Raw genomic sequence first — 27,924 nt, 5'->3', positions numbered from 1 at the left:
CACACACACACACACACACACACACACACACACACACACACACACACACACAATTTAAGTACCCCTTTTTTATCCAGATAAAAAGTTAAATAAATAAATTAATTGTATTAACCTTTGTAATACAAGGTGCCTCTTTTGAAGCATTGTGAGCACAGTTCTGTCCAAATTCCAAGCAAACAAATCCCTCGGGCAGCTCTGCTCTGGCACATGGCACCACCAGAGGAAGTACTTCCTCCTCTTCCCATAGATGGGCATGTGTGGGCGGAGCCAGTCCAGCTCACACAGACACAGCAGATTCTGAGAGGGAATTTCGGCTTCAAGCTGATATTTTAAAGATCTCCGATTATACAGCTTTTCAACGATTTCACATGGTCTCATTGGTCTAAAAGCTTCGTATTCAAAGTTCATTCCCCAAATGTAACTTTTCCTCGATTCCTCAATTTGAATATTGGATCATAGCAGCTGCATTCAGAATCTGCTGTGTGTGTGTGAGCTGGACTGGCTCCGCCCACACACGCCCATCTATGGGAAGAGGACGAAGTACTTCCTCTGGTGGCGCCATGTGCCAGAGCAGAGCTGCCTCATTGTGGGAGGAGTCAAAGGGAGGGCATATCTTGATTGTGATTGGCTGAACCACCAATGACACTATATAGGGTTTGATTTCTGATTCACTCATTGGAGCAACACACTGTATATAAATTGAAACAAGTCAGGGAGAGAGAAAAGACTTTCTTCACTTCTGGGGCGTCGTTCCCAAGTATGACACATACTCATGTTTGAAAACCATGAGAAAGTGAATTTGACAAAATATGACCCCATTTAATGGTAGCAAATTGGAACAAATTGACCTGAGTAACACTTTAATATTTACCAGCATTTACTGTTATATACACACAGTAGAACCTCGCCGAGCAGAAGTCACTGTGCACCGACAGGTGTTGTCCACGGACAGGCAGCTGTTGACACACCTTAATGAGCGACAACCTGCTGCATGTGGACAACGGACGGGTTTTCCTGGCAAATTTCAAGCTGAGCGACAACGAAACTGCCAAAATACTTGGGCTTGATCCAATCATGTGAATATTTAGAGGTTGTGGTGTCAGGAGATTAGTTTTGAGCTCTGAATCATCGTTGCTCCCCCGCAGCACAGTACTGCTCTGTGAAGTTCCTCTCCATTAGTTACACTTTCCCTTTACAGCACAGAACATAAGGTCCAGGGACCAAAACCGACCTGCAAGTTTTTGACATTTCACTATATTGTACAAAAGAATATTTCATTATAATTTACTTTGTTGAAATTGTAATCATTTTCAGTACCAATTGTTTGATCTTGCAAATATATAGACAGTTTCATTCCATACACTGTGACACAACAAAGAAACACTTAAGAGTAAATTTAAAGGTTATTACAGCAATATTTTACCAGTCTGGATGAAACTGGACTGTATGTGGTCCCTGAAGTACATTAAATCTTATTTAATCATTACTATATTTTGTATACATACATATATATATATATGATGTATACAAAATATAGTAAAATGTATTTCAGTAAAATAAGTTAAATAAGTAAAATCTTTACATTTCTTACAGGCATGAATCACATTCATTTGAATGGAGAAACTCATTCTACAGAATGACTTACTTTCATGGCGTGCGAACCTGCTAAATTCATGCTTAAGAAGTCCAGTAAGGGCAGATGTATGGTCGTGTGGGCGTGTTTACCTGCAGGGGCATGCGCAACAGCTGGGGAACCTGGTATTCCAGCATGTTACTGAACCTGAGTCGACTGAAGAGGCGGAAACAAACCCCTGGTCTGCAGCGGCCCGCTCTGTGGACACATTGTGGGTTCAACTCGTTCCATTACCTCACGCAGCAGGAGGTGTGCTCACACGTTTTTACTATACAACAAAAATAATCACATGAAATGCAAATAAAGCTGCAAGCATTGAATGGGTTCTCGCACACCCAAGCACGTTGTGACGTGCTCCATGCCGAGGTTTTGTGCAGCCGTTCCTAAATCCTCGCTGACGCTCCTTCATATATCTTTCCTTTTTTTCTTCTTTAATTGACGCAAAAACGCTACAATGATTTTAACCAAGGACACATTTTATGTACGTGAGCTAGTCCCATGCGGAGTCTGCATCGTTGCAATAATTTTTCACAGGCTCATTAAAATGTTGGATGTGATGCACCTGAACGCATCACGAAAAGCTCCTGAAGTTAAAACTGGACCAACATCGCACTCTGACAGAAATTCGCTTTTCTATTACTGAAACACTGAAATGCATTTCTGGAGGCGAGAAATAAACTGTGCAGTTGAAAAGTTAAAACGTCGCTTCACGGACGTGTGGCTGCTGTGAGGGGGCGTGACCTGCTGTTGGGGGCGTGGCCTGCTGTGAGGGGGCGTGGTCTGTGAGTTCGACAGCTTCTTATCAGAGTATGAACAATCCTGCCGAAAAAGCATCTTTTTTGGCAGCTGGCTGACGTCACTGCTGAATTTTCTTCTTGTTCTTATGGCTTCAAAAAGGGAGTCTGCAGGGGCCTTTAGAACCAGACTTCACCAGGGTGCTATGAGGGCCCACGTCCACAAGTGGGGGCTGTTCTTACAACCTGCAGGGCCATTGGTGTTTGCCAGAGAACAGAGTGGCCATTGGTGACCTGAGCTCTTCACTGATGTCTCTCATCAGGTTCACACTGAGACCATGTGACAGACATGACAGAGTCTGGAGACGCCGTGGAGAACGTTCTGATGCAGGAACATCCTCCAGCAGGAGCCGTGGAGAACGTTCTGCTGCAGGAACATCCTCCAGCAGGAGCCGTGGAGAACGTTCTGCTGCAGGAACATCCTCCAGCAGGAGCCGTGGAGAACGTTCTGCTGCAGGAACATCCTCCAGCAGGAGCCGTGGAGAACGTTCTGCTGCAGGAACGTCCTCCAGCAGGACCCAGTGTGAGACCAGAAGCTGGTGCAGTGGAACCTGGGTTCCTCCTGAAGCAGGACAATACCAGGCCTCATGTGTCTGAAGTGTGTCCACAGTTCTTCATGATGAAGGTGTTGATGCTCTGGACTGGCCGGCCCGTCCCCCAGACCTCAGTCCAATGGAGGACATGTGGACATCATGTCTGGTTCCGGCCACCAACCACACGTTGACCACAGACTGTCCAGCAGTTCCTGATGCTTTGATCTCAGTCTGGGAGGCCGTCCCTCAGGAGAACCTTGTTCTCAATGCACTCTACTAAGATTTCAACTGCAATATTTCATTAATCGAGACCGAGGATGTGTTCTTTTAGCCTTCACTTGATTGTTGTGGGCAGTGGAGAGGAGGCCCCTGTCAAAGGGAGGAGCCTACCTTAATTGGGATTTGCTAAACCCCCGATGATAATATATAGGGTTCGATTTCTGATTCACTTGTTAGAGCACACTTTATAAAAAAAGTGAAATGAGCCAAGGAGAGAGATGACAGACTTTCTTAGCTTCTCGGGTGTCATTCCAAGTACGGGGACACATTTTACTGTTGGAAAACCATTAGAAAGTGAATTTTGCACAATATGACCATTTAAAATGGTGAAGTGCACGAAGGTAAAATATCCCTTGAGATGGAAGATTGGACATTTGCAGTGAGTCCCGTTACCTTCCTCTCCTCTGCAGAGCACTGGCTTTGGAGACCCACACCGTCTTTAACATGGACACGTGGCTCAGCGCATCAAAAGACTTCTATAGGAGAAAAACAGCAGGTCTCAGTTCTCAGTTCACCTCCTCCTGCCTGTGTGGAACGCCATTAGTGGAACGTCATGTGTGTGTGTGTCTGATGCTGATCCTCCAACAGAGACTGCACCTCTTTGACTTTTCCTGAATCGATTACAAACACCACATCGTTGATTGTGATGCTCGTCTCAGCAATGTTGGTGGAAAGAATCTGAAATTAGAAACACGTGTATTCAATTAATATGGCACAGAAAATAACAAACTATGTGTTTGGTAGATTATATATGTGTGCAACAAAGTTTTTAGGATATAAATTAGAAAATGAACTATATTTGTAGGGATGAACAGAAGATTTGAGTATGAGGACTGTGCATCTGAAAAAAGACATTTCTTGTGTCAAACTGTTATAATCCGATAACAAACTTTGCAATTATTATTCAATAAGGCTATGTGGTCCAGATTAAAGGCAATGTTGCTGGTATGTTCCATTGACAGTGTTTTAACGTTTGTGTTTTTGCACTTTAAGGCAGGATAATGTTGGAAAGAGGTCAGTGACTCACAATCTTCCTGATTCCAGGAGGCGACGGCTTCATGGCTTTTCTCTGATCCTGTGTTTGCATGTCTGAGTGCAGCATGAACACTTTGTACCTGAGGGACAAGACAACGGTCAGACAGACAACACCCCATGCTGCACAATACCTCAGAATGCAGGACAACTTGTTCACAGGATGGCACAGAGTAGAAAAAAACACAACCAAAAAAGAGAGGGCCTGTGTTTGATTGGTTTCTTCTATGGTGCAACAATGCTTCTGGAGAGGGTTTCTGACTTCCCTATTAAAGAGCTCACAATTGTGCATTTGTGGGATGAGCAGCAGAGCTACGCATGTCGTCTTGCCGGCAATTAAACCCTTCATATATTCTAGATTATGATGTAGTTGAGGGTGTACTAGGTGGCCATTTCTGTGTAGTAAAGTAGATAAAATGATTACAGTACCAATGTCGTAAATGACAGAAATACTCCTCAAAGTACAAGCAGCTGAAGATACTAATAACTATAGGAAGACGCACATTTGTATTTATTAATCCTGCAGGAGTCAGATTCTCTCTGTGTGCAGTTTTTCTTTCAATCAACTTCCCCTTGATGTCTCCTTGTGTATAGACACACTTTTTCTTTTCCCCTTGTTCTGGGTAAAGAGGAACCCCCCCCCCCCCCCCCCCAGTCAGAGGATCTGGCTGAAGATTATTATGAGATAGAAATCATGGACAGACTCACATGTAATAAAACTATAAACCATCATGTCTACAAACACAACCATAAAGACTTCATGTAATCCTACTGACATTATGTTCTTCGCATATTTAATTAAAATGAGAAAACTGAGAAGAAAAAATGATGAATGTTTTTTTGGTTTTTTTTAATTAACAGATACAGGGAAGTCTGGGCAACTCTGCTCAGACTGCTGCCTCTGCGACCCGGCCCCGGATAAGCGGTAGACAATGGATGGATGGATGGAGGGAGATACTGGGTTTTATGACTTTCTTCCTATTTAAAATGTTTTAAATAGACACTGGTTTATGCGGTTTGCAGTGTTCCTCCTGTTGCAAACAAACGGGAGTCCCAATCCTGATGCACTATGACGTGCAGGAAGAATTCACCTGTCAGAATGAGTAGTGAACCTCTTATCTTCACACAGGATGCGTTCCCGCAGCGTCACGATGTCATCGTAGCCAGGAAGGAAGATCAGGACGGCACCTAAACACAAACATTTGGGGTTTTCATGTTGGGACTGTTTGGCTTTACTGTGCAACTGTTGGGACTCTTCATCAGACACACCTCCGTTGACTGATTGATTGAGGACACGTTTAGCCATACCTGGGTATCTTAAAATAAACTGATATTTCTCTGTTTACACATAAACGACTCGCCACAAACCATGACTCCTGAAAACTGCGTCCACAGTGGAGGTCTGGATAAACTCTGTGTCTCTGTTTGCATCTAAAGGCGGGAAGGCGGAGATTTACGTCACAATTCGTGACGTCCTATTTTTTTCCCCAGGATTCCGCTGGACTATTACGGCTTCATGCTTCCCAGTACACTGCCCCCTACAGGTCTGGCTGCTCATAGCCACTTTTTAGAAAAAAGTGGGTACATGTAGACGTGGCCTGAGACGAGAGGTGGACAAAATGGTATCAGGTGAAATAGTGTTAAACAGGTATTAGTCGGAAATACAAATGAAATTAAAATATTTCAAATTATCATTAAAGGTTCACAACAATGTTTCAGTAAAAAATACTGTCATCAATATTATAACTTATAATTAATGTTTCAGATGTATTGGCTCCCTTTAACCAAAACCTTTCAAAAAAAATGTAATTGATTGTCTATGTGAGCTGTTTCTGATTTATTGAAGCATCAAAATGCAGGAAATACTGTGATTACTACCCAAGAGGTGAAGCAGCTGCAGCATGAATTTGACTGAAGCGACTTTAATCACACCAGTTTGAACTTAATTGAGAGTGAGGTGACAGTTCTGAAATGAGTCACAGAACAGGGAGACATTTTTTTTCCACTGTAAAAATATAGATACAAGTAAAAAAAAAAAAAAAAAGAAAGCTTCAATGTTCACGGTCACCTTTGCAAAGCTATTCAGTGACAATAAGGGCCACGATGAGTTACAGTGCAGTGCAGTGCAGTGCAGTGTGTAGTTGAGTCGAACCGTCACTGCTGCTGGAGCAGATGTTGTGCAGCAGATTCATGATGAGGTCCACGTCAATCCACTGATCGTCGAATCTGCTGTGGTACAGCTTGAGCAGCTCCTGGTCTTCAGAGTTCAGCTCTGTGTTTGCACACTCTGGAGAAAACATATCCACGCTGGTGCCTGGCTCCAGAGGACTGCACAGGGGCAGACCAAAGACAGAAAACACACATGCAGTATATGGAGTGGAGGAAAAGGCATTCAAAAGTTCCTTGAAGGCCTCACTTAACAACTTAATGGTCAGAGAGTTCAACTCTCCAGCTAGCTAGCTGCATCTGTAGCACGCTGGACGAACAAACATATAGTTGTGTTGATTTAATAGTGATTTTGTCAACCTACAATGACTGAAGGAGAAGACAACACATAGATAAACAGAAGATAAACAATTTTAAAGACAGACTTTTCCAAGAGGTCCTTGAACGCACCGCAGCAATTCACTAACGCTCACTACAAACTCCATGGCAGGAATCAGGATTATATTATTTGCCATTATATTATTTTCAAGACCAGGAAAAGCTGACGTGTGTCTCCCTCCTCGACCTCCAGAAGTTTCTGGAAAAGAAGCTGCAGCAGCAGAGACGTGAACTTGGATTTCTTTCATTCTAAAGGTATTTATTCTGGCTCCACGAGTATCTATCTGTGATGTAAAGGCTTTTTATACTGCATTTCTGCAGTAATATGGTTTGTAGCCATAAAAAGTTCTTGAGGGGTGGATTGACTCAGACCAGCAGTGAAGGTCTGGGTCTGAAATGTACGACCCAACACTGATATTTGAGTAAATTCAAACATACACTTTCTGCTTTCAGTCAGTCGTATATAAGATCCAAATAATACAAAATGCATTAAGACTGTGGTAGTCAAAAGCATGAAACTAATCATTTTCAGGGATTTAATGGAAAATATATCCAATTTAGAAACCTTTTAAGAAAGAAATGGTGAAATATGTGTTTTTTTGGAAATGCTTTTGAATGTATTTGATCATAAAAGCCACAAAGCGTATTTTACACTAACTTGTTGCGCCAGTGAGGTGCAATGGTTCACGTTGGTCAGCAGTACAATTTCTTTTATTGAAAGCAGTTTGCAGCCAATGAGCCTGACCAGACCTCACTGGCTCCAGATCAGATACTATAAAGGAACGTGTGTGAATCTCTGAAGCAGGTTTTACCGAGGTGAACACCGCACTCACATTGCAGACTTGAGTAAATCCACAGCATCCGTTTGCTGGAAGTGTTCAGCAAAGTCTAAAGCCGACCTGGAACAAGAAGAAACACAGGGCAGTTACAGATACAAAATGAAGATCGTTCTAACTTGAATTGTCCTTGTTTTCACTTAAATACAGTGACTGCATTTTCACCTTTTTCACTATCTGTGCTTCTAATCTAGTAAAGACATGTGAGTACTTTAACAAACTTTCTTTATTGTTCACAATTCACCACCGTCTGGACAGAAGTACAGCAGGTCGTCAAATTGCCGGAAGGTTTGTTTTAGAATAAGACTTTTTTTCCTTTTTATGGGACTGTGGAGCCCTCTTACAATAACACTTACTGTTTTATTTGGACCCATTCTTGTATATGAATATTGTTGGTATGGTTGATGTGACACTGGTTATATAATCGGGGTCGATCGCCACCTGTCCTCCCTTGTAGTGGAGCAGACCGCACTCCCATGCACACCTCAGAATGTCCATACAGCCTTGGTAATAGTGCATTTTAACGACGAATAACCCCTCCGTAATTCGCTATATATTTAGCTCTTGTTGCGTTCTACCGTAGCTCAGAAAACACGTCTCACACCATGGCTTAACTAACTTTCTTGATCTCTCTGGATATATAAAAGGAAAGTGGTTGTAGCCTCAGTGTATACCCTTGGTGATGTGCGGCGCCCTACCATCCATTGGGAGCCTTGATGGTGACGTCTGCTCCCATGCTAATCAGCTGCTCCATCTGTGAGCGGAAGCCTCGAGCTGCGGCCACCATCAGAGGGGTGGTGCCCGTCTCACTGTGAGCATAGTCCACTGCAAACAAATAAAAGGAGGCACCAACAAAGAGCTCAGATCCAGTCAGAGCAAATGAAAAGACCAGCAAATATCATGGGGACATTAATATAATTACAGAAACCTTCTTTACCTTCTACCAATCATTACCTTTGGGTGCGATTGTGACTAAAAACAAACTTGAACACACAAAGTGGTACCTTCCCACTGGGTGATGTTTCTGTGACATCACTCAGAATAACAGTATGAATGAAAATGGAAACACTTTTTGTACTAGTCAAGTATACAGGTGTCAAGCTCATTTTGATGGCTCCAGCCCAATTTGATCTTCAGTCCAACAATAAATTCAGAGCATATTAACATCCTCAAAATGTTTTCCTTGATCTTAATGCTAATGATTAATATCAAAATATTGACATTTGATTAAATATCCTTCCACAAACCTTAATAAGTTGGATGCAGCTGTTTGTTTGATGTAGTACTTTACTTTTCTATATTATTTTCTGGGTTTTCTTCCCCCACAGTTTTATCTTTATCTAGCAGCAAAGCCCTAATGGAGGCAGAAAGGTGAAAAAGGCTCAGCACAGTGGAGTCATACCGCTGACAGTCTTGTTAAGGATCAGGTTGAAGAGCTGAATGAAGCCTTCCTGGTCTTCACTGAGGAAAATGTGGGAGATGCAGGAGTCCATCTCTTTCTGAAGCCGCGGACTCAGTTGCTCTGTGCGGTTGTCACTCTGAAACACAAAAATCACACAATCACTCACAGAAGACTGTAGGCCTGCTTCTTTAACCTATTGACCAAATAGTTTTATACAAAAGTACAGAAAACAACTGTCATCACACATGGTGGTCGACGAAAGTGAGAGCATCCACAATGAACTTGAATTAAGTTTACACTATAGATGACAAGAAGTTAAAGAAACTATTCAACGTGTAACCAAACAAGTGGGTCTGATCATTACAAAATCCTGAGCAGACCAGCCATAAAAAAACTTAAAAGGTTTTAAATGTGCAGCACATGAACTTGTGAGAGAAGTGCTGGTGTAGCTTGCTTGAACTCTGGTTCAGAGAATCAAACAGGAGGACTGAGTCCTCATCTTGTGGAGTAGAAACGTATCAGATGAAGGTTGAAAGCATGACTTTTGTGTCTTTTTAAAGTGTGACTGGACACAAAGTGAAATAAAAGCGTGAGGAGCAGCTGAAGCCTGTCCGTTCTGGTCTGAAGACATGTCAATGTGTAAAACTCTGATGCAACCGTTTGAACTCCACCTAATCCATACAGCCTGCAGGGTGCTGGAGCAGATCCCAGCCAACAATGGAGGCAGGTGACACCACAGACAGGTGCCCTGCACACATGTTGGTGTCACCATTTAACCTCGCATGCATGACATTTCAGACAGGAGGGTGAGGCCTGGAACTGCACTGTGGCGTTGATCCAAGTCTTGTAGAATTGACCGAAAACCCCTCGATAATCTTAAGTTTATAAAGAAAGTAATATTTTAGGAAGCTAATCACACAAGTGATTCGTCCAGTCGCTGCCTTTTTTATGAACATTACCTCCTTCATGCATCGAAAAGTACCATGCTTTGTCCAAAACAAAATTAACCAGTTGCTTTTATCAAGTAGAGAATAAAGTGCTTCCCCGTTTGGTCGATCGGCAGCAGAGTGGTGATTCAAACAAGTCAATGAGACACCTGATCCAGTAACAATAGTCAGCCTGAAGTCTGTGGGGGCTGTCAAGTGGAGGCATGAGGGGGAAAAAGAGTGAAAGTGTGGGTTTGCCAGTGCTGTTTACCAGGTTGTTTCCATGCATAGCGCCGCTGTCCTGCAGGAAGCCTGCAGCCACCGTGTCTGTCCTGGGAATCTCTGCAATAGAGCATCTGTCCACCGCCTCACACCATTCAGTCAAACACTTCTGCTGCTGTTCCTCTGAGAAGAGACAGACGAGGTGAGACAAAGCCCGACCGAGGGCTGCAGCTGACGAGAGAAAAGCTTCCTACTTCTCTGTGATTCCTCCTGGTGTTTACTGTTGTCCTTCACGTTGAAGCCCGTCATCCTCAGAATATCCTCCAAGAAGAACTCCTGGACCACAAACTGCTGTCCTTTGACTGCAGAGAAACCACCACATGAAAAACAGAGTGACTGGAAATGTCATATTTGTCCAGTCATGCTTTTCTAAGCTTATATTATGTACCGCAAATTTCATTTACACACATGGACAAAGTTGTTGGTTCCCCTCTGTTAATGAAAGGAAAACCCACAGTGGTCACAGAAATGACTTGAATGTGACAAAAGTAACAATAAATAAACAAGAAGGCCGTTGCTGGGCTAATCCCCCGCCGGAGGGCTTTATATTTTCTCACAAAGCAGCTCTAAGGCAGCACACTTGGTACACTAGAGGGTGTTTCATGAGTCCTAGTAGATAATTATGTAGAATCTGAAAGGTCTTCTTCATAAGCTATGTCAAAATACGTCTCCAGAGCCCAAAAGGTGTTTTTTATGCACTTAGTGACCCTGTGACCTGATATGCAAATGAGGTCATGGTCACCATGGTGCCCCTTCTCCCCAGGTGGAGTGTCCATGTGTGAAGTTTGGTGACTGTGGGCCCAGGAACTGCTGAGAAATGTTTATATGAAAATACATGTATTGTGCAACCAGGACGAGCAAACTTCAGACCCTACCAATCTTCAAGGTCAAGGTCAGGTCACTTGGTGTACTGGAGGTTATCCCTGGAGTGTGTATCATGTGTGTATAACATTTCAGAGCCCTAGCTCAAAAACCTAGGCCTCCAGAGCCCAAAATGTGTTTTTAAGCACTTCGTGACCCTGTGACCTACTTAATATGCAAATTAGGTCAAGGTCACCATAGTATCCCTTCCCCCTCTGAGATGTATCCACATGTGAAGTTTGGTCACTGTGGGCCCAGGGGTTGCCGGGATATAGGTAGAAACGTTCGAACGGACGTACGTACGGACGTACGGAGACTGTTTCAAGATCCCCCTTCGGGGCCTATCAGCCACGGCGGGGGATAAAAATCAATGAAAATCCGACATTGCTTTTGAATTGTGGTTCGTTGTACAACCTTTTGAGGCAACCACTGCAATCAAAGGATTGCTCTAACTTTCAATGAGACTTCTGCAGGTATTTTGGCCGACTGCTCATGAGCAAACTGCTCCGGTTGTCTCCGGTTTGAAGGGTGTCTTCCCCAGACGGCATGTTTCAGCTCCTTCCTCAGACATTCAGTAGGATTTACATCAGGGCTCTGCGAAGGCCACTTCACAATAGTCCAATGTTTTGCTCTTAATCTGTCCACACTTTGTAAACCCCTGAATAACCACTGAAACCCAGCCGCACAGATCGAGACGGACAAACGAGAAAATAAAGACTTCAATTTCTACACTCTTCCAACATAGGCACATGTGCGATTATTTCCACAAGTCTGGCGAAAAATCACCTTCCAGCGTAAGATACGGAATGACCCAAAAGTCACAAAAAAGCTGCCACAGCCTACAAGCAACCCGATGGAGAGGCGGTGGTGACGACCACTGAGGGCCGTGGAACTCACGGTAGATTACCGGGCAGGAGCCGAAGTACCGAGTGAACAAGTCTACGTCCAGAGCTGCACTGGAGAGGATCAGCTTTAGTGCAGGGATCTTTGGAAGGACATCTTGCAACTTTGTGAGCAGGAAGTCGGCCAGGCCGTCACGCTCGTGCACCTCGTCCTGCAGAGACAGTCACTTTCTTTTTCTTTTTTTATTTAGGCTTCGCAACAGACAGGACGAAAGACAGAAACAAACAACACCATACCCCGACAGCATACACCCAGAATGATGTTTACAAATCCTTACAGTACAGTGTGTGTGTGTGTGTGTGTGTGTGTGTGTGTGTGTGTGTGTGTGTGTGTGTGTGTGTGTGTGTGTGCGTGTTGGTAGGAGGGGAGGGATGGAGAAAAAATATGATATATATTCAAAACTGGAAGGTCGATCTCAACTGACTTCACTATTTACACCTGATATATATATATATATATATATGTGTGTGTGTGTGTGTGTGTGTCCAAAAAAAAGTTGTATAATATTCCATATAAAATAGGACAATGGCAGCATGGATATAAATCATATAGTACTAATTATGTAATAAGCATGGAGGTGAAAACTAAACAGACACAGTGATAATTGAGTTAATTGATCATTATGTAATTCAGTTTGTGGTGGAAGAGGTGAGGAGGGAATTGGTTCCCAGGAAGCTCCAGAGTTGTTTCATGTTTGTAGAAAGCTGAGTCGGGGGACTAAACAGACAGAGGCTCTCCTGTGGAGTTCTGAGTGGTAGTAGGTGAGTGTTCCAGTGACATGTGAGCCATGAGGAACTTTTTCCAGTGTGTGATGCTTGTATTTTTCTTAGATTTGCAGATGACGAGTTTGGTTTTGTTGGTGATAGTTGGGGCTGTGAGGAGTAGTTTACTGTTTGGTTTATTCAGGTTTGTTCTTGATGTGTCGCCAGGTAAACAGAGTGAGGGGGACATGGGGATGTGGCAGCCCATTAGGGAGGAGAGTGATCTGGTGACCTCATTCCAGAACCTTTGGACCGGTGTGCAGTGCCAGAAGGTGTGCATGTAGGTGTCTGGTGCGTTTAAGGTGCAGCTATTACAGATTTCTGAGGTGAAACCCATTTTAAACATGTTCTGTCCAGTGAGGTGAGTTCAGTGAAGAATCTTGTTCTGTATTAGTTGTATATTTGCATTTTTTTGAGATAGACTTTGGATGATGTGGATCCAGAAGTCGGCATCAGGAGCGATGGATAAATCTGTTTCCCATTTCGTTGTTGGTAATGTTATGCTACTGTCCCCCACAAACATTTCTTCCCCCCCAAGCAAGTCATGGGATTTAGACAAGATACGTTGGATTTCTCCTTAAATCTCAGTGATGAGTAGGACAGTGCAACAACCCACTTCAGTCTCATTCCTGTTGAATTAACCAGGATTTACGAGTGTAGAAGTTTTAACGGATCGGCACTCACCACAATAACATGAGTGACAGACGTCAGAGTGTCATCTCCAGCCATCAGAGTTCTCAGAAACACTCCACTGGTGCAAAAGGTCAGAAGAGTCTTTGGAGAGACCCTGAAAATGTACAAAACGAGAAAATGTGAGTTGATTTCCAAATAGCACGAAGCTGAAAATACTTGCGGTGTGATATTACTGTGTTAGGTTTTTCAGTCAGTCATTTATTCATTATTCATTCACATTAGGGTTGATTGACATCATACAAACATGATGTTAAGTATTGTGATAATAATATCAATTTCCTTGTGCGATGACATTTGCTCTCACAAAAAACAGTGTTTCTCTTTCTGCTAATTTAACCCTGAGATGCACAGGTGGGGTCAAAAATGACCCCATGGGTTGTTATTCTTCAACATCTTTAAAATGAAAAGTTGTAGTATCTTCATATTCCAGGTATTCCTCATAAAACATGTTTGTGACATGAGGCCATTTGCATTTTTATTTATTTTTTCATTAATTTTAAGAAATTGCAGTTTTTGTATCACGACCCCACTCTTGCACAAGTGGGGTCAGAAATGACCCCAAGCAGTTCCTATGGAATCTTCTATGGAACTTAATTCTTAGCAACTCTAACAGTCCCACATACACATCTGATGTCATCTTATACATCTGATGCAACTTTGACTGTCAATACTGTCACACTTACACATCATACATGTAAGTATTATCTCCATTTATGAACTTCCATGGACAGATTATGATGTGTGATCAAATTAGTGATCAGATTAGCCTACTTTGTTATTAGCTAACAGTGTTGTATTTAGGTAGGTGACACAGTATTGTGTTCGCTAACAGTAGCCAACTGTATTGTTAGCTGCATCTGTATAATTTATAGTTTTCTGTGCATTCATTGTCCTTTCTAATGTTTTTTTTTTATTTTTTATATATCTAAAGTAACATGGCTGCGAGGAGACCAGCTAGGATCCCTGTGGACTTTCCATACAAATGATCCAGGACAGATTGGATGAAGAGCCCATCAGAGGCATTGACTCAGAATGTGACATCTCAGATGTAGAGGACCCAGACTGTCGTCCCCCACTGAACAAGGCCAGTCAGACACAGAGGAGTCTTCTGATGAGTCCTCAGAAGAAGAAATGGATATTGTGTCCAACAGAATGAGGCGCAGAGTGACCTCCCAACCAGGCTAAAACACCACGGCACAATATTCCAGGTTGTCAGCCAGGGCCTGCACCTGGGTTTAGTACTGTCTCCCCAATAGATGCAAGGAAGCTGTTCATGTCTGATAATATAATAGAAGAGGTGCTGATGGAAGTGAGAAGAACTGGGATGTACCAGTCTGTATGTTTTTTAGGAGTCCTCTACAGAACCCCTCCGTCCTGGACCAGTTGTATGACAAGGTCCACAGGGATCCTTGCTGGCCTCCTAGCAGCCATGTTACTTTAGATAAATAAATAAAAAGATTAGAAAGGACAATGTTTAAAATGCACAGAAAACAATAAATCATATAACAATACAGTTGGCTACTGTTAGTGAACACAATACCGTGTCATCTACCTAAATACAATACTGTTAGCTAACAACAAAGTAGGCTAATCTGGTCACTAATTTGATCACACATCATAATCTGCCAATGAAAAATAAGCTCATAAATGGAGATAATACTTCCATGTTCTTACATGTTGCTGGGTAAAAATGACCTCCAGGGTGGTTAGACTGCTGACTTCACATGTGTAAGTGGGACAGTATTGACAGTCAAAGGTGCATCAGATGTGTGAGATGACATCGGATGTGTATGTGGGACTGTCAGAGTTGCTAAGAATTAAGTTTCATAGAAGATTCCATACGAACTGCTTGTGGAACAGTGGGGTCATGATACAAAAACTGCAACTTCTTAACATTTATGAAAAAATAAATAAAAATGCAAATGGCCTCATGTCACAAACATGTTTTCTGAGGAATACCTGGAATATGAAGATATTAGAACTCTTTATTTGAAAGATTTTGAAGATAACAACCCGGTATATTGCCAAAACGCATTGATTTGAATTGGGGTCATTTTTGACCCCACTTGTGGACGAGTGTAGGTTCTGGTAGGTTGTGCATCCAAGGGTTAAATCCTTAGTCACTCGACCCTATTTTATGTTGTCAGTGTTTTTTCTATCTGCAATGTCCACTGAGTGATTCAGAAACTGAGCTACTTTGTTCTTATTGGTCAGTTTTCCTCCATTTTTCTGTGTCGCTTTGGTGCTTCTGATTTCTGTTAAGTAGCCAGTATGTATTAAATAATGTTGTAGGAATGAAGCAAAAATAATTAGGGATGGTCTGATCTGATCCACTGGATCGGTATGGGGTCAGTATGGGGTCACATGAGAAACTCAGCCTCAAAACAACTGGAAGGAGAATGTAAACTAAAAGAAGAGTAGAGAGGAAGTTCATCTTGACACCTTTCTGCTGGAATAAAGTGAAACGGAGTGATCACAGTGCTGTCCCTTTATAATGCTGATTTATCAATATAATCTCACTAAGTCAGCATTAACCAGTCAGCCTTAACAAGTCAGCATTAACCAGTCAGCATTAACCAGTGAAGTCAGGAATGTTCAGGCTTTGGCTGCAGCAGCAGAGTTGCTTTTAGCGGCTGGATGTGTTTGAATTCTTCATTTTCTCAGACAATAACTCTCAGTGTCTGATTGGTCAGACGCTACAAGCTCCGCCCCTTTCATGTGCACGTGCACACGTAGGTCTGGGTTGAACTAGAGAGTTGATAACCTGCTTGGTAGTCACGGTGATCAGGATCACATCTCGATAAGTCAATTAAAAATTTTTTATTGGAGTAATTATTTATTCCTCACTACTTCACATCTGCCCGCAAGATATTTCCCAATACATTATTTATTGGAGCATAATGTGACTTTTCTGTTTATACACTGGAATTATTTAATTTAATCTAAATATATTGCACCAAGCTGCACTTTTATTGTATTTCAAACATTTGAATGGTGCAGCTGGTCTGTTGTGTTAAAAGCGATGTGAGCTTTAAGTTTTACGTTGGTGTACATTGATAAACGATGATGCTGACACATCTGGCTCATCACCTGCTCTCCAGCCTGATGTGATAAGCGATGGTCTGGCCCAGACTCTCCCCCCTCTCGGCTGCCACCCGCTCAGCCACAGCAATGGCAGCGAGACGTCTGGGCTGAGTGCAGAAGATCCTGCAGGGCTCTCCTCTTCTACTGCAGTCATCTAACAGGAACTGTGGGATCTGAACACCACACACACACACACACACACACACACACACACACACACAGAGAGAGGGGGCTGACACACTCAAACACACCCAGCTGTGCTTCGGTTGGTAGAGTGGTCGTCCTTCAATCGAAAGCTTTGGAGGTTAGATCAGTCGTCTCGGCTCAAAGTGCTCACAGTGGAAGGACAATGTTGATGGATATATATTTTATTTATTTATCATGATGACACCTTCAGTTTAACATTCAGTTACATTTACTAACCAATCTCTTCATTGTGCCATTATACCACAAAGACTTATATTGCATGTGTCTTGTGGGCTTGTCACATTCCGACAGTCTGGGACTCGGTTCACTTGTCAGGGGGGGTGGGGGGGGGGGGGTGGGGGGGGGTGGGGGGGTGGGGCCTCCACCTTCATTTGGTTCAGGTGGCGCTCATACTCACCTTTGAGACCGGATCAAACGTCTGGAAAATGCGTTTGGAAACACGGCTCACTGATTGGTCCGGACCAAAACCACAAGTCCCGCCTCTTTAGCCCCCGGTGGCGAGGCTCAAGCCGTGTTTCCACCACACCAAAAGGTCAGGGACGGAACGGAGCGGCAAAGAGTAACCTGAGCCACATCCGGGGACCGTTTCCACCGCAGAAAGGAGCTTAAAAAGTAGGCGGGGCTTAGAGCTCCGCAGATATGTGACGTTACAACAGTGGTCTAAGCCGGGGCGGCAGGTCTGGATCTTATGAATCCTCTGTTGTTGTTGTTGTTGTTTACATCCTCCACTTTGCACTAGTTGTTTTGTTAACTTTAATTTTTTGCAGCCACAGAGCTGCAGCTGTAACTTCCTTGTTGGTCCAGAGAGAGAGAACGCTCCGGTGACTTGCCCCGCACCCGAGGGCCCCGGCTGGCCGCGGCACAGAGCCACGCCGGGATTCTGCACCGGGACACAGGAGCCCTGAGCTTTCTGCTCAAACGCCGGAGCAGCCACTCCGGCAGCTCCGCGCCACAACACGTCTCTTTGCCTTCTGCCCGACCACCGGCAGCGCGGACACTGAGCTTTCTGTTCAAACGTGATGCAGCGGCGCTGATCTCGGTTGAACAGAAAGCTCAGACGCGATGCAGAGACAGACCGGCACGGCGCACTGACGCTAGGCTGCAAACAGAAAGCTCAGACGTGATGCAAAGTGCCGAGCCCCGCTCTCCCCCTGCCTCTCTTTCACGACCAACACCAAAGTTGAGCAGCAAGGACAAGAAAAGGAAAAAAAGCTGACCACACTGACAACAGAGGATTCATCCAGCCGACACATTAAAATATTGAGGAGTGTAGTAAATCACTGACCAATCAACAGACGGCTCCTCAAACTCAGACCTGTTCCATGGCCCTGGTACCCCGATGGAGGTGTAGCGGAAAAAAGACCGCCTTTGGACCGGTTGTTTCCGGAAAATCACAAATCCTTACGGTGGAAACCTGAACCGTCACGAACTAGACCTGTTCAGTCCTGCACTTTTTGTGAGGTGGAAACGGGGATTTATTGGCTTGTGGGTAATGGGTAGCCACAAACAGCCATATTCAGTCTTCAACCACATATCAATGAACACCTTCCTCCTGCTTCTTCCTCTCTCCTTCTTCCTCTCTCCTTCTTCCTCACTGCTTCTTCCTCTCTCCTTCTTCCTCACTGCTTCTTCCTCTCTACTTCTTCCTCACTGCTTCTTCCTCTCTCCTTCTTCCTCACTGCTTCTTCCTCTCTACTTCTTCCTCTCTCCTTCTTCCTCACTGCTTCTTCCTCTCTCCTTCTTCCTCACTGCTTCTTCCTCTCTACTTCTTCCTCTCTACTTCTTCCTCTCTCCTTCTTCCTCTCTCCTTCTTCCTCACTGCTTCTTCCTCTCTACTTCTTCCTCTCTCCTTCTTCCTCACTGCTTCTTCCTCTCTACTTCTTCCTCTCTCCTTCTTCCTCTCTCCTTCTTCCTCACTGCTTCTTCCTCTCTCCTTCTTCCTCACTGCTTCTTCCTCTCTCCTTCTTCCTCTCTCCTTCTTCCTCACTGCTTCTTCCTCTCTACTTCTTCCTCTCTCCTTCTTCCTCTCTCCTTCTTCCTCACTGCTTCTTCCTCTCTCCTTCTTCCTCACTGCTTCTTCCTCTCTCCTTCTTCCTCTCTCCTTCTTCCTCACTGCTTCTTCCTCTCTACTTCTTCCTCTCTCCTTCTTCCTCACTGCTTCTTCCTCTCTCCTTCTTCCTCTCTCCTTCTTCCTCACTGCTTCTTCCTCTCTACTTCTTCCTCACTGCTTCTTCCTCTCTCCTTCTTCCTCACTGCTTCTTCCTCTCTCCTTCTTCCTCTCTACTTCTTCCTCACTGCTTCTTCCTCACTGCTTCTTCCTCTCTCCTTCTTCCTCACTGCTTCTTCCTCTCTACTTCTTCCTCACTGCTTCTTCCTCTCTCCTTCTTCCTCACTGCTTCTTCCTCTCTCCTTCTTCCTCACTGCTTCTTCCTCTCTACTTCTTCCTCACTGCTTCTTCCTCTCTCCTTCTTCCTCACTGCTTCTTCCTCACTGCTTCTTCCTCTCTCCTTCTTCCTCTCTACTTCTTCCTCACTGCTTCTTCCTCTCTACTTCTTCCTCTCTACTTCTTCCTCACTGCTTCTTCCTCTCTCCTTCTTCCTCTCTCCTTCTTCCTCACTGCTTCTTCCTCTCTACTTCTTCCTCACTGCTTCTTCTTCTCTCCTTCTTCCTCACTGCTTCTTCCTCTCTACTTCTTCCTCTCTACTTCTTCCTCACTGCTTCTTCCTCACTGCTTCACATCTGCCCGCAAGATATTTCCCAACTTTTCCTTTCTGCGTCTTGCGTGGTTAGCTTGGTTTGTGTACTATCCTCTCCCCGTGTCCTCTCACGCGGCCCGCTAGGAAGATTGAAACGAGACCTGGCTTTTCAAGGAGCAGAGATGGTTTCTTCCATCCTATTCAGAGTTCATGGGAGTATTAACATCACCCAAACAAAACGGTTTGTCCCTGAGGAAAACTCTGATCCGGATCAAACAGGAACGCTGAATCAGCTTCTTGTTGATGTCAGAGGATCATGAAAAACATTCATTCTCTGGGTGCAATAAATCCACGTGACTTCCATGGTGCCGGACTTCAGTGTAATCAGTGAAGATGGAGTTCAGCGGACTCACCTGTGTGGTCTTTCCTGAGCCCGTCTCACCCACCACAAGCACCACTTGGTTGTCTCTGATGAGCTGCACGATCTCCTCCTGGTGTTTGTACACAGGAAGTGAGCGGCGGAAGCCATCCAGCTCTGACGGCGTTCTCTTGACGGGGACCGAGGGCAGACTGTTGTCCAGGCGCCTGCTGGCCCTGTGACCGTCACCAAAAGAGTCTGAATGGGACAGGAGGTGGAATAGAAGTGAGCGCATATGTAAACTGACCACTGAGAACTATGAATACCGTCTGGGGTTACACTCTAGAGGACAATTCAGATTGAATGACTAATTCTCCATTTCCACAATACAGGATATTTTTACCAACAGCTGCTCCAAAGGCAACGTATTTTATTCACAGCCTGATGATTTCAATGAAAACACACTTTATAATTCGAATTTGTCTGCATTGCATTCACTGTGCGATTCGCAAGAACGATCACTTGTAGATCTAGGAGCAATTAACAATCTTTTTTTTATCGTGCTGGTTACCTGTATGTTTGACAGGTGAAAAGAAACGGATAAACCAAAAGGCTACGATCAAAGATCTCAAAGTAAAAACGTTTATACAACTAAGAATTTATGAAAAAGTTCCAATCAAAATAGCGAGTGACCTCTGCTAAAATAGATTTGCTGGTGTGGGTTGGGCAAAATGGCTAAATTGGGAACAATGAATGAAATGTCAGTACTGTAATCGCCATGCTCCGCAGTCAGAGAAGATCTTCTGCTGCCCAGCTGCACGTCTGTTCGCTCCCTCTTGCTGACGGGAAACCTCTGCAGCAGGCTGCCCACAACCATCAAGGAATTTTGGGAGATTGCGAGAGGAAAGCTGGACCTCACTTTGTCTGAGCCATCCTTCTTCTTGATGGTGAGAAATCGATGCAAACCTTTCCTGAAAGAAAAACAAAAAAAATGAAAGAATTCCAGCTGCAAGCAGCGTTGAACTGGTTCCTGGCATCCTGGCTGGTCAGTGACTGGAACCGTGTCCTCCTGGTGGTGCTGTGACTGACAGTGTACATTGGCCATTATTATCATTATCATATAGGCCCCTGGACCAATCAGTGCAAAGACTTTTTGGAATGCAGGGAATTATTAGTAGTAGAAAACTTCAGATTCAATTTTGTAAGCCTGCCGCTCGCCGCTGACTCGTTTCCTCTCCATACTCCACTGGAGGTTGGGCCATAATACGGTTATAAGGTATCTCGCAGTGTCTATGCATATAAAGCTATAGGGGCCCAACATATTGGTAAATATAATTTGTTTAATGCCTAAATAATGTGTTTGTCCAGCATCTACGTATGTGTGGCAGAGTTTTCAATTTAACACTATTAAATTTAAAAGAGGGCTAAAATGTTTCACTTAACTGTTGTGACGGGGGGAGACTGTTAATAAAGTTTTGGGATGTGACGTCATCGCGTCACAGTTCAGAAGTGAAACTAAAGACGAGACAACAAGCCACATTTCAAGCCAGTCGGTCCCAAAAAAGACGCTAAATGTCCAGTACGAGCTGCCTGCACACAAATACTTTTGCTGTTTTCCACTGTTGCTCCACGTTTATTTATTTTTCATGTCTTCGCTCTATAGAAACTACCGTTATATCATTCTAAATATCTAAAGGTTTTATGTGCTGGTCAATTCGCACACTTGTGAGCAGATTCGGGACTTGACTTGAGTGATCATGACTTGAAGGACCTGAGTGTTGTTGATAGCATTTTCAGTTTTAAAGGTATACAGGAGGATTTTCAGGAATTTTAGGAAAGAACCGCCCTCTCCACCGTTTGAAAAAAGTGCGCATGCGCAACGCTGTACCTGCTCCCGAGACAGAACGCCTACTAAAACGCGTTCGAGAGACATGCACGAGCCCAGTTCTCCTCGTGCACGCTCTGTTTACAAGTCATAAGTCGGCATCGCTCACATAAGCTCACTTTACAAGAAGATTTGCACCAGAGGGGGTGAAACTGTATAAAAATGTCCGAGAATAATGCGTCGGGTCGGCCAGCGGCATGATGAGAACCGTGTGGAGTGAGCTGCGCGCAGGGACGAGCACGTACGACGGGCTTACGTCATATATCACCAGAATGATTGACAATTGGGAGGACCAGTTATTTTGATGATCCACCCGGAAGAAGAAAATCCTCTACTATACCTTTAATATAAATGTAAAAATATTGATAGATTTTATAGATGTGAATGCAGGCTGAGAATAGCTTGTCATGAACAGTAATGCTGGTAATGCCTTACTTAGTAACGCGTTACTCTCGTATGACCACTGTTTTCAGTAACTAGTAATCTAAATCGTTACTATTTCCAAACCAGTAATCAGATCAAAGTTCAGTTCACTGTGTTACTATTGTAGAGTCCAATAAGACGAGTTTCTTGTCTGCAAAGCTGCTTTACTATTAAACAGAACCAGCACTCCTCCGTTCTCATCCCAAATGACAGACACACACAGCATGCAAGCAGACGCTGCAGCCCCCCTGACCCCCCTTCTACACTCTCAGCCAATCACAGGACAACTCACTCTAACAGTGCGTTCAGGAAACAGAAAAGAATTGGAACCAACCAATAAATCAATAAATCATCAATAAACCTTAACTTTGCAATAAGCACCCCCTTTTTAAATCAATCAATCAATGAAAGACTGTATTTGTCCACAGGAAGGGGCAAATAAAGTCTCATAGAGCAGGCAGTGCAAATAAAGAAATAGTGCAACAACAGACTACAACTACATCTCTGGGTAAATAAATAGCAGTAAAAGTAAAAATGTGATAGTAAAAGCGCGAGTCAGATATAAATACAACAAAGAATGAAGGTCAAAGGTTAAATATGTATCAGGGATCAGCAGAGTTTTTGGCAAAACCAGTTGCACTTTTGCAACCATGTGACTGTCGAGCTCAGAGAAAGCGAGACTTTGCTGGGAGCACAGAGGGAGCTGCTACTTGGAGTGGGACTGATCCGGGAACGATATGGAAAACTCGTTGTGCAATTGGTCATGCAGGAGGAGAAGCAGCTGAATGATTCCTGCACTCCTGCAGAGATTTGGGCTGGTTTTGATTGAGGTGTGTGGGTTTGTGTAAACATATAAGAGGAGAGAGCTGTGTCTTATCCCTTCATAAACTAAAGTTAGATTACAATTCCATTGTGTGACACAGTGAAATAACATGATGACTTCTATTGTTAGAACAGGAGAATGATGATTGAATGAGGAAACACGTGGGCCTAAAGTGGTTTTATTTAGTGATGTTAATCCCATACACCCCGGGATAATGTGGAGAAGGTTTAACGGTATCAAAATGTGGATACCGCCCAACTCCAGTGAGAACGTTGCTCTTGGTCGCGGAGGAGCTCTTACCCTTTGCTCTTGGAGATGTAACCGAGCCCCCGAGCCATCTGATGAACGAAGGCCCTCTCAGTGCTGGTTAGAGAAGAAGGAAACTCCATTTCTGTTGAGGGAGGGAAAGAACACATGCAGATTAACCCACTCAGACTCATTCAAACACAGGGTTGAAAAGTTCCGGTAATTTTCAAAGTTGGAAACTTTACATGGAAATTAACACGAATTTCCTCAACTGACATTTGGCAATTTTTTGGGAACTTAAATCTAGTTGGGGAGAATATATTTTAGCATAATCCTCACTAAAATAACCAGGTTGCATGCAAGTACAGTTGAATATCGATGAAATTCCTCAATCACGTGCACATAGCACACAGCTTACTGCAGGTCTATGGAGACCACACCCTCTACAAGCTAGGGCTGGTGTTGATCCGATCCAGTACCGCTATCGGGCTCCGATACCAACGTAATTCACGGATCGGACATTTCCGCTCCAACCTGCGGAGATTTCCAATCCATGAAGCCTCGTCTGCTTCATTGTTGCTGAAACGACTCCACAGTGTTTCCCTGCAGGCTGCTCTGCTCGCTGGCTGCAAACTGTGGACTGGGTTTCCTGAATGGAGGCGGGTCTAAATGCGATGCAGAAGAACGAGTCAGGAAATCCGTTCCACAGTTTGGCGCCAGCTAGCAGGCTAGCATAGCAGCACTGTGCGACACAACTTTTCATGACAACATGTCGCTGTTTGGACGTGTTTTACACTCAAAACACAGCAAAGCAACGCGGCAACATGGATGTTTGTAAAGCCGTCGTACAGCGAGACGCTGCTCTGCCGCCAGACGTCACCGTTATAAAACACCACTTTGCCGAGAACGGCTCTGACCACGGGATCAAAACAATGAACAGCAGCTCCTCCAGGCTGTAGCAGGTGATTCACACCTCCGTGAAGCTGCGTCCTCCTCCACGCTAAACTCACTGAAAATAGTCCCAATAGTTTGTGTTGCATTAGAGCTGGAAACACTGCAGTTTGTGCTGCGTTGATAAATAATGTCTCCAGGAATTAATAAAGTGATTGTGAGGTTTTAAAGATAGAACTAGTTTATTATGAGGTGATGACGTCACTCAGACCCCCACATTGTCCACATGGAATAAAATACTTTGTACTGCTTCCTTTTCTCACCTTCTACTGACCTCAAGTTGTCTTTTTAGAGAAAACGTGCAAACATTCCTACATTTATTACTTTACTGTGGAGACGAGTTTATTACTGCCTCATATGAAATCGATTATAATAATAATATTAATATTAAAGCTAACAGAGCTCTGGTATCGAAACTGTATTGGTATCGGCAGATATCAAAAATCGGCTATTGGAAGTGAAAAAGGGTGGCTCGGTGCTTCCCTACTACAAGCACTGTACAGTGCCTTATCACATGCACAAATGATTTCTAGAATCCTGGACCACTTTTGAGCCCAGAGCACAGACTATTGAAGCCACACATGTGAGCCTGTAAAGTAAGTTTTGGTGTTATTATATGATAATATATTGAACAAATGCAATGTACTACTAATGTTTAACTTACAAACATCACATGTAAATACTAGGAGGCGTTGAATTCAATGGTTTCTTTGACGCATTGTGATATAGAAGTCGACAATTCTGCATCGATGCAGCAACAAAACACAATCAATTATCAGAAATATTTTCCAAATTCACCAGATTAACTTCCCATTGGAAACTTACTGGAAACTTTCTGTAAATTTACCAGAAAACGTTCAACCCTTTGCCACCCCTACTCAAACATCGCCAGTATCCTGTGTACTGTACCTTTCTCATCACTGTAGCGAAACCTCTCCAGACAGAGATTCGTTGCTATCTTCACGTGTTCAGCGACGTCGATGTTCTTGTAGCTGTTGGAGCCCCGGGGCGGGCGCCTCTGGCTCCTGGCTTCTTTGTTTGAAGATCCTCGAGGGTTTGACATGATGCACTGCAACACAACAACTCTGCATCCATACACATCGCCATTTCATACAGATTCCTGATTGAAAACACTTCTGATATATATATATACATATATACACAAGGACATATTAAAATCCTCAGTGTCTGTCTGTTAATGAGATTACGTCAAACCTACTGCTCAGATTCAGCCGAGATGTTCGACACATGTAAATATTAGGTCCTGGAAGATTCCATTAAATTTTGGAGGTGATTTGGAAACTTTTTATTCCAGAGTCCAAGTCAACCTTTGGTGGACACTTCAGATTGCTCTTCTGCTGTGAAAAGATGCATGTATGATCTAACACATTGCATTGTACTTGTGTATTTATCAGTGGGCATCACTACGGAAGGAAACCTTGTGCAAATTTCCCCTCAAGGAAAACTGTTCCAACTTTCCTATAAACTAGTGAAATCAAAACAGATTCCAGCAAAGTAGATATAGTTGGTTAATTAAGTATTGAAGAATGGGCCAAAGTCATACCTGAGCAAGACATGCGACTAGTTTCTCCATACAGCGGTCATCTTGAAGCTGTCATTACCAGCAAAGGATGTTGTACCAAGTATTAGATACAGTCCAGTAAGCAGGTTCAACACTTTTCCCCTGTGTCATTTCACATCACACATAATTTATGGACATCTATGGCTTGACTTCTTTGCACATGTGAATTATACGAGTTGTTACCAACATCTGGCGAAAAATACATGTTAATAGCATCTTGAGAAATATATCTTCTGAGAAAAATGGTATCGTGTTCATTACTTATTTTACCCGCTGTGTATAATGTTCATTTGTAACATTTATTTACCTTTATTTTTATTACACTTTATTTGTATTGGTTCAGATTTGTACTTTCAAATAAAAGCATGGTTCTTTGATAATATATTGGATGTTTGGTTTATTCAATATCGACTGGTCCTATTATTTGTCCTCAAGACGTGTCCCTCTGAAGAGTGGACAGCTGTCTTCAGGGGACACTGGCCCTTGGATTTGAGCGCGTCCCTACATCAGAGGTTGTATGGTTTATATACACCTGTTAGTATTGTGTTGTGTTCAGGTGTCGTAGACTGCGTGGGAAATCTAAGCTTTAAACTCCCATGGGTTAAAACCCATGTAAGCAGTTAGTAGTGTTATTAACCATGTGTGTTCAGGGATTTCTTTTTTTTTTTTTATCAGGTCTGGACTGTAAAGCAGCGGTTCCAACACGCTTTTTGTGCCGGCGCAGGACTGGACGGGGTTTTCGCGTCGTCCCACCGAAACAGATGTGGACGGTACGGAAAAGCCCGCGCTTTTCCGTACCGTCCACATCTGTTTCGTTTCGTTTCGTTTCACTGGAAGTGATGGGAGCTCAGGTTCTGTGGGACGTGCCGCCGCTGCTAGCTTACAGTCGAGGCCGTGTTGGAAGTTACCTGCCGCCGCGGCGCCGGGACACACGAAGCGGCTTTTCGCTCACACACACACGGGTAGGTGTACGGGATGTTCCCCGGGGACGTGCACCGCTCGGAGACTGCTGGGAAGTGGAGAGGCTGTGGCGCTCAACCGCTGTCCGGCGTCCTTCTACTTCTTCTTCTGCGTCTTCTTTTTATGGCGGTTGGCAAACAGCGAATTAGTGCATTAGCGCCACCTACTGGTATGGAGTGTGGATCACAATGGCTTAGCCCGCCCTCTCAAAAATAAAATATAAATAAATACATAGATAAATAAACAAAATGATATTCTCTCCACTAACTTGTTCTCCCGGAGAAACTCGAACATCAACTGATATCCCTTACGCCCTGAGTACTGCTGTCGTAAATCTGTGATATAGAAAGGTTCCTTATTTCTCAATCCACGTGTATCTTTGCTGTTCTGTGTCCCTGACAATGCACCATGACATGTTCCACTGTTTCCGGTTCCCCACGCTCCTCACACTCCCCTGTATTATGTTTCCCTCCTGTCTACTGTGGAGCTCAGTGCAGTGTGTCAAACCTGAGTCTTCATATTACTGTTTCTTCTCTGCCTCACCTCAAAGGGGCGTAGGTGAACTGATTTTTGGCCATAATCTCTATTGAGACTGAGTTTTGTTTGTTTGTTTGTTTGTTTTAATAATATAGGACTAAATAGGAAAAACAATTCAAGTATGTGATAACTAAACTTTTGGCCTCAAATAATTTCTTTATCATTTTGATAGCCAGCATTTATTGAAATTGATTAAAGCACCAGAATTGTGAAAAATAACAGAAGTTTTTACTGAAGGTCAAAGTTAAATTAGTGCTGCACACGTCTCTATACTCCAATTAGTTCACAGTTAATATGACTTGCTTGGACACAAGAAGGTGCTCTGTCCATCTCTATAAAAGACACTTTCTTACTAGGACAAACATGTTCCAGTGTTTAGGTTTGTGTTTATGTTTGTGGTTATGTTTATGTTTGTGTTTATGTTTGTTTGGTGTCAGTGTGACTGAGAGAGGAATGCTGACGATATGAAGCTTTACCAGTTGATGCTGTTGGATGAAGAGTGAAAGAAGCTCTTTTTACTTCTTACAATGTAAATCTGAGTCCAGAGTCGGAGCCTCACCAGCCTGGAGCCTCACCAGCCAGGAACCTCACCAGCCTGGAGCCTCACCAGCCAAGAACCTCATCAGCCAGGAGCCTCACCAGCCTGGAGCCTCACCAACCAGGAGCCTCACCAGCCTGGAGCCTCACCAGCCA

The 27,924-nt window shown here is 43.7% G+C and overlaps 1 protein-coding gene across 1 annotated transcript in view; it reads right to left on the bottom strand.

The window, feature by feature from the left end:
- Window positions 1–26,782, bottom strand: part of ythdc2 (YTH domain containing 2) — a 49,652-nt gene extending 22,870 nt beyond the window's left edge. The window contains exons 1-19 of the mRNA XM_080509683.1: window positions 26,643–26,782; window positions 25,062–25,221; window positions 23,256–23,346; window positions 20,593–20,795; window positions 19,880–20,082; window positions 16,570–16,736; window positions 13,471–13,573; window positions 12,020–12,176; window positions 10,456–10,563; window positions 10,251–10,384; window positions 9,054–9,189; window positions 8,350–8,476; window positions 7,649–7,714; window positions 6,424–6,599; window positions 5,363–5,459; window positions 4,267–4,354; window positions 3,837–3,917; window positions 3,633–3,715; window positions 1,726–1,831 (exon numbers count right to left, since the gene is read on the bottom strand). Coding sequence (XP_080365809.1) covers window positions 1,726–1,831; window positions 3,633–3,715; window positions 3,837–3,917; window positions 4,267–4,354; window positions 5,363–5,459; window positions 6,424–6,599; window positions 7,649–7,714; window positions 8,350–8,476; window positions 9,054–9,189; window positions 10,251–10,384; window positions 10,456–10,563; window positions 12,020–12,176; window positions 13,471–13,573; window positions 16,570–16,736; window positions 19,880–20,082; window positions 20,593–20,795; window positions 23,256–23,346; window positions 25,062–25,215 — 2,280 coding nt within the window. The 5' untranslated portion in view covers window positions 25,216–25,221; window positions 26,643–26,782. The remainder of the gene's footprint in view (window positions 1–1,725; window positions 1,832–3,632; window positions 3,716–3,836; window positions 3,918–4,266; window positions 4,355–5,362; window positions 5,460–6,423; window positions 6,600–7,648; window positions 7,715–8,349; window positions 8,477–9,053; window positions 9,190–10,250; window positions 10,385–10,455; window positions 10,564–12,019; window positions 12,177–13,470; window positions 13,574–16,569; window positions 16,737–19,879; window positions 20,083–20,592; window positions 20,796–23,255; window positions 23,347–25,061; window positions 25,222–26,642) is intronic.
- Window positions 26,783–27,924: the final 1,142 nt, after the last annotated feature.

The sequence above is a fragment of the Blennius ocellaris genome, assembly GCF_963422515.1.
Source record: "Blennius ocellaris genome assembly, chromosome: 15".
Classification (NCBI taxonomy): domain Eukaryota; kingdom Metazoa; phylum Chordata; class Actinopteri; order Blenniiformes; family Blenniidae; genus Blennius; species Blennius ocellaris.
This window is presented reverse-complemented; position numbering and strand designations above follow the sequence as displayed.